Below are 7,572 nucleotides of genomic sequence, written 5' to 3' on the forward strand. Positions count from 1 at the left end.
TTCAGATTTTCCAAGAATTCCATTGAAAATATCTGGCGTACCTACAGTTACCGATTCTCGTCCCAAGTTCAACTTCAACGAATTTCGAATATTTTTTAGCACAATTTTCAATTATTCATTTTTAACACACTGCACTCTAATCACATTACTATAAAGTTCTGATTACTGATTGGTAAGTTAATTTAAAATCATGATTCACTGATTTTTTAAATAATTTCAAAGGGATGTTGCCTCATTTCCCTTAAAAATACTAAAAAAAGAAAAACACAAAGCGGTTTGAAGACGGCATGACGCTTCCGGCTGCCACGAAGGGCGCTACTTAGCAGTAGGTATGGCATCGCTATTTGCGTATGTATACTGTGTGTAGGCTACATCTTCGATGACATAAATCATAAATAAAACCATTCCCTTCAATGGATTGCATAATAATTTTAGCTTTCCCTTATGGGGGTGGCAAATGCGCATATTGCTGACATCTATTGTAAAAACTTGGAACCACAAATGATCGTGAGATCACTACTCTCTATATTTCAACAGATATCTCTCACTTCCCACTATTTATTTCGTCACCTCAGATGGACAAGGTTTCATTTTATCTTGTTCTGAGATATGATGTGTCTAAGTTTGCAAATAAATGGAAGCATTAAATTACGATAGAACTTCATCATTCAAGTATTTATGGAAATACAATCCCGATGGCTCTAAAAGATATTTTAGTTAAATAAATGAGCAAAAGAAGTGGTTTTGCATTCAAATGTAATTTTTGAAAAAAATGTCACTAAGAACCTTGTCCAACTGAAGTGAAGATTTACCAATAAATAAGAAAAAATGTCATTCAGAACCTTGCCCAACTGAGGTGACAATTTTCCAAGAAAAATAAAAAAGCGAGTAAGAAATGTATTTATTTTATTTTATCCATACTTGTTTAACATACCTTCATTTCTAAATATAATAATATATTCTTCATTTATTAAATTAGCAAATAAAAAACTACATGTTTAAATAATAATCATCATATTATATTATTTTCTTCAATATTTTTAACCTCAAAATGACTATTGAATTATCAGTGACCTTGGTAGATAATTTTTTTTTTCAAAGGCAATTGGTGCACCCGGAACCTGTAAAAAAATAAAGTGTTATTAGATAGGTACTTATTAAGAATCCAAACAAACCGGTACCTAAGTATATGGGAGATAAAGAGTTCGACGTAGGCAAAGAGAGCAGAAGTGGGTGGGAACAAAATTGACCTTACAATTTCCCCATCCATTGCCAAACATTATTTGTTCGAGTGGGAGATCATCTTTGGTCCCCAGATAACCGGTTCAATGGCCATCGTTTGTCATAATATTAACTTTTTATTTGGGAAAACACACAGTTGCACATATATTTTGACGTATTGAATGTTTACTTTGTTGCATCAACCAGTGAAGGTTCCGCTGGTAAAATGCTTTTACAAAAATATTTAAAATGTAAATGATAAAATAGAAAACAAAATATTGATGATGAAATAATAGCGAGAGTATAAAATACATAAAAATACCCATCCGACACCGTTGGTAGGCATAAATTATGTTATTTTTAAGTTTTATTGAATTACTTTGTTTGTGAATATGCTTCCATGTAAGACCATGAAATATTTAAGGATTTACAAAAGCGCAACGGATTTGAAGGAGATCAAAAAATAAATAATACTAAAATGTACATAAAATGGTAATGTATCGATGTATTTACGTTTCATAGTTTAAAAAAGGTGCGTGCTCTTAGATATAATATAAGTCATCCAAATATAAATGATTACCTGATCGTCTACTTGTTTTGACAAGCCACGAGCCGCTTGGCTCAAGGCCGGCTCTACATACATCTATAATAAATAACCCTGGTCCAAGGAAACTCAAGAGGGATACCAAAATCGGAAAATTTCTTCTGCACACTTTTTGATAGGTTTTAATCGGTTAACATTATCCCGACCATTATATTCTTCAATAGTTTTCTGGTGCAAAATACTGTCGAAAACCTTCCTAAGGTCAATTAATATTCCAGCACTTTTTTTACCATTTATCTAATAACGAATCGTACACAATTGAAGTAAATTTTGCATGTATGGGTGATTTTCTGAATTCTAACTGATTATTATGTAATACTTTATTATCATCTAGGAATGCTGCTAATAGTTTTTTTTACAAGTTTGTCAAAAAAAATTCCTTTGTTATAGAGAGAGCACACTATATGTCGTTTTGCCTACGTTAGAGAGCTTTTATAATTATATGGTCAGTCATACCTATTGTAGATTGACCGCAGTTGCCGAATTCACAACCACCTTGCATTAGAGGTACGGATAGGTCCATGGGGGGCTGCATCATGGGGGGGAACATCATCGGAGGCGACTGCGCACACCCTTGGAGGGAAGAGCAGGGAGACGGCATCAGAGGCGGCTGCGCGCACCCTTGGAAGGAGCAGGGAGACGGCATCGGAGCTGGCTGGTGAACTGGATAAGGCACGGGAACCTGTTTCGTCACCACCACCGGATACGGCCGAGGAACTGAATACGGCACGGGAACCCGTTTTGTCACCATCACCGGATACGGCTGAGGAACGTTCTTCGTCACGACTACTGGATACGGCTTTGGAACTGGATACGGCCGTAGAACCGGATAAGGCGCTGGAACTGGGTAAGGTTTGGCCACGGGGTATGGACGATCCACTATTCTTTCTGAAGCAGATCCCCCTCCGCTGCTATTTGATTCGTTCAACGCATTTCCCGAAATGGCATGAGAACCCAAATGGATATTATTTATATTCGTTCCATTGATATTTGTCGTAACATTCACAGTGTTGGTATTATTGACCAAGTTCGTAATATTTATTAAATTATTATAATTGGGTGTTTGCACAGTTGGCGTAGATTCTACAGTAACACGCTCTGTATTGCGTAACCTACACCCTCCACTTGTGTAATATTGCCCAAGAGGGCAGTTTATTGTAGTAACGGGTTTTTCACACTTTCCGTTTCTCTCGATTGTGTCATCTGGACATTTAGAAGTGCGTACGCATTCATTATTCATTAAATATGTGTCTGGAGGACACTGACTTGGTCGAATACACACGTATCCATCCATATATGAACCGGCTGGACAAATTGGTTCACGCACACACTGACCATTCTCGTAGTTTGATCCCGCTCGGCAAATTACCGAATCCGTTATACATCTTCCGTTTTGGCTCGATGATCCCGGTGGGCAAGTTACCACATCAATTAAACATCTTCCGTATTGGTTCGATGATCCCGATGGGCAAATTACCAAATCAGTTACACATTTTCCATTTTGGCTCGATGATCCCGATGGGCAATTTACCACATCAGTTGTACATATTCCGTTTATTTTCGATGATCCCGATGGGCAAATTACCTCATCATTTACACATCTTCCATTTTGGCTAGAAGATCCCGGTGGGCACGAGACAATGTTGGATTCACACTGTCCATTTCTATATACTGTATTTTGTGGACAGCTTATCTGAGTATTGACACAAACTCCATTTTGATTTATCGACCCTGGTGGGCAAGTGGTGATGATGGATTCGCACTGTCCGTTTTTGTAAACTGTATTTTGTGGACAAATTGTTTGAGTATTTACACAAACTCCATTTTGAATAGTTGACCCTGCTGGGCAAGAGGTAGATGTAGATTCACAGAGTCCATTTCTTAATACGGTATTCTGTGGACAACTTTCCGCCTCCCTCAAACATGCGCCATTCACGTTAGACGATCCTGGTGGGCACGAGATGATGATGGATTCACACTGTCCATTTCTGAATACTGTATTTTGTGGGCAAGTTGTCTGAATATTTACACAAACTCCATTTTGATTTATCGACCCTGATGGGCAATTTATGATGGTGGATTCACACTGTCCATTTCTGAGCACTGTATTTTGTGGACAGGTTGTCTGAAAATTTACACAAACTCCGTTTTGATTTGTCGACCCTGCTGGGCAACTGAAAGTGAGACTTTCACACTGTCCATTTCTGAGCACCGTATTTTGTGGACAAGTTGTCTGAATATTGACACAAACTCCATTTTGATTTGTCGACCCTGATGGGCAAGTGATGATGAGGGATTCGCACTGTCCGTTTTTGTAAATTGTATTTTGTGGACAAGTTGTTTGAGTATTTACACAAACTCCATTTTGATAAGTTGACCCTGCTGGGCAAGAGGTGTATGTGGATTCACAGCGTCCATTTCTTAATACGGTATTCTGTGGACAACTTGCCTCCTCTCTCACACATACGCCATTCACGTTAGACGATCCCGGTGGGCACGAGATAATGAGGGATTCACATTGTCCATTTCTGTATACTGTATTTTGTGGGCAAGTTGTCTGAATGTTCACACAAACTCCATTTTGATTTATTGACCCTGCTGGGCAATTTATGATGATGGATTCACACTGTCCATTTCTGAGCACTGTATTTTGTGGACAAGTTGACTGAATACTTACACAAACTCCATTTTGATTTATCGACCCTGCTGGGCAAGTGATAGTGAGACTTTCACACTGTCCATTTCTATAAATCGTGCCAGCTGGACATGCGACCTGAGCAGCTGGACAGTTGTTACAGACGGCGGGGTTGGTGGCGCATAGAGCAGAAGAACACGAGCCGCTCAGGCAAGATCGGAAGTCAGTTCCGGTACATTGGGCGCCTACACTTGCCGCAAAGCAAGCGGCCGCCAGTCCCGCTATCATCAGGAAGTTCACCATCTGAAACACACCAACGGACATTCTACATTTGCTTTCTAAAAATGAGATAATATTTCTAGACTTCCATCTCCTGGACCCTGTGGCCATTGAGGATATAGCAATGATTAGGGGAATGATTTGTGAGGCTGAAGCAAGTGGGAAGTGGAAAGAAATAGAAATGAAATGGTTGAAATGTACCGTGCTATTTGATATGTTACTATTAATAGCTAAAACGATATTAAGCAATGTTGCGATTCTATATAATAATTATAATAACAAAATGAATTTGACAATAGATTGTTACTTATTTGTACAACTTTTTTTATTATATTGATTATATTGACAAAAAGGTCAGAGCTAAGTTATTTATTCCGGATTTCTCCTGGAATGCGGCTGGTTATATTATTACATTGATTATATTGACAAAAAGGTCACAGCTCATCTATACATTGATTCTTTTGACAAGAAGGTCACTGCTCAGCTATACATTCCATTTCTTCTGGGTCTTTTTGAGAAGAGGAAGGAGTGAATATGGGAGAGATGAAACACGGACGCCGGCAAATCGTTCCAATGCCCGACTTGTTTAACTCAAGAACGAGTCGTATAAACGACCCGTTCCCAAGTGACTAATGTACATCGATGTTAGGCGGGCGTTTGGCGAGTTTCCCGTCTATACACTATACACCGGTGACGAAGGGATCAATGACGCTAATTCCTTTGAGCATCTTCCATTGTAATAAGAATTTTATAGTATGAAAGCAAAACATAAATATTGCTTTAACCATAATAAATAAATATAAAATAAATAGCCTGACCTCAGGTCACAAGTGAGACTGGACAAGGATATAGTTTATCAACAGTCTTGTAATTTTTCAAGTATTTTTTTCAGCGAGTATCCATCATTATGTCAATTACGATATTGGGGTATTTTTACAAACTATGAACAGCGTTAAAAATATGTGGAAATATGTGTTAACCAAAACCACCTACATTGATCGACCGGTGTTAACCAAAACTACCTAGAATGATCAACCGTTGGTTGTTAACCAAAATGTATGAAAGAAAACCATAGCGCACAGTTCAGGCTGCTAGGAGGCGCTAGTTGTAGCATGTTGCCATCAGAATGTATGGAAAATGATTCACTTTAAATAGAAAATTTAAACACTGATTTCCTTACTTAATAATTCGTCCTTTCCAGGATGCTAGCCGCGAGCTGGGGAGAGCGGATCGTGGTATACTACTTTATCACTGAGCTAACCCGACCCCATCCCCCTCGGACATATTTAAATGAATCATACTTCTACCAAGAACTACCAACATCATATTCACTTTGTTAACGCAGAGAACCCAAACCCGGCTAGACTGGGGACCCGGGTTTAATTCCTAGATGTCACGGAACATTTTAATTCCTAGATGTCACGGAACATTTTAATTCTTAAATATCACGGAACGTTTTTCTGATTTTTTTTTAAAACTCTCGTTTGAATGACGCCAATATTGTCTTCTTGTTGGCATATTATAAACAATCAGAAAATTCCGATTCGAATTAATATCTTTAGTAAAACAAGTTTATAATAAATAATAACCCTTTCTTAAAAATAGAAAATGCGCGGACACTTGAAAAATCACACAAACTGACTTTAATTGTGAAGATTAATCGTAAGTAATTTAAACAAATAAGTTCACTTTTCAAAAACAAAATTAAAATAATTCTTTTAAATTTTTTTAATATCATGTGTAGGTAGTTTATTGCTTCTCTGAATTCTTTACACAATCAGTTCCAATTTTGAAAATGACTCTCAAATTCAAATAAAATCCGAGTGCATTGAAATAAAGTTATAATTTTCCAATCTTCTAAATTTTCAATAAAATTCGATTAAATACTTGTGCACAATTATAACGTGTTTTCTTCAAGAAAGGAAAATTGTTTTTTTACGTTAATACCTCACAAGAGTCCGAACTACTCCCTACCGTCTGGAGCCAGCGAGGCTATGGCATCCCCAATTGGGGTAAGTTGTGACTCACAACTTGTGAGGCTGAAGGTGGTGGATAGGAGAAAGAGATGGGGAAGGTGGAGGAGTACCTGACTATTCAGATCTGGTCACCAAACACGGCTAAAGCCAATTCAATCAAAGTTTCAAATGTCAATGATGGTTGTTCGCCAGGTTGATACTGAGAGTAACGTGGTGCGAATATATTAAATATTATTTTAAATGAATAAATTGTGAAATAATACAAAATTAATTGTATTTGAACCCGCGACTTTCTGCTTGCTAGTCGAGAGCCTTACCCCTCGACAACGGGAGCCGTCAGATTACATTAGACAACTCAACAAATGATTTGAAATATTTTTCAGGTGATATTAAACTTTACATACTAAATAATAGGATAGATTTTTGAGGGATATTTTTACATCTTATTATAGAAGTTGTTCGTACCTTGTTTTCTTCAGTGGGTGGTGCCGTCGACCAATAATGGTCATGCGTAGAATCAGAGCAACACTCACAAAGTATATGGCTAAATTGAAACTGAATCTATTTATAATGTTTGCCCTCAGTTTCGCTAAATCATTATCTTTTAATGTTGGAGACGTACGCGAGGTGCGATCTAAAAGTACTTCAAATAAAAACTAAAATTAGTATAATTTCAAAGGTTAAATAAATTGATTTATGTTAACATATTTTGTTGTGTTTGTAATCATCTTATTAATCATCTTAACAACCAGTATAATTTCTGGAAATAAAATTTTCAAACATTTAAAATCGCATGAAACCTGTCATTATAAAAATCTTTCGCTTGCCAGATAATAAGTATGATATTGTTTAAAATA

General features: G+C 37.2%; 1 protein-coding gene across 1 annotated transcript; it reads right to left on the bottom strand.

The window, feature by feature from the left end:
• Positions 1-900: 900 nt before the first annotated feature.
• On the bottom strand, positions 901-7,265 carry LOC149417021 (uncharacterized). Its single transcript, XM_089640733.1, has 3 exons — positions 7,181-7,265; positions 2,282-4,763; positions 901-1,121 (listed from the first exon to the last, which is right to left on the bottom strand). The coding sequence occupies exons 2-3, from the start codon at positions 4,761-4,763 to the stop codon at positions 1,096-1,098; spliced, it is 2,508 nt and encodes an 835-aa protein (XP_089496859.1). The 5' UTR covers positions 7,181-7,265; the 3' UTR covers positions 901-1,095.
• Positions 7,266-7,572: the final 307 nt, after the last annotated feature.

Source organism: Hesperophylax consimilis, chromosome 16, assembly GCF_061612785.1.
Source record: "Hesperophylax consimilis isolate HC1 chromosome 16, BYU_Hcon_1.0, whole genome shotgun sequence".
NCBI classification, from domain to species: Eukaryota; Metazoa; Arthropoda; class Insecta; order Trichoptera; family Limnephilidae; genus Hesperophylax; species Hesperophylax consimilis.

What these genes read in the sequence shown, in the direction of transcription:
- LOC149417021 (XM_089640733.1), bottom strand. Translation starts at nt 4,763, where the DNA reads ATGGTGAACTTCCTGATGATAGCGGGACTGGCGGCCGCTTGCTTTGCG. An exon ending in CTGCGGTCAATCTACAATAG is followed by an intron (nt 1,122 to 2,281) that starts GTATGACTGACC and finishes ATTTTTTTACAG; the next exon opens with GTTCCGGGTGCACCAATTGC.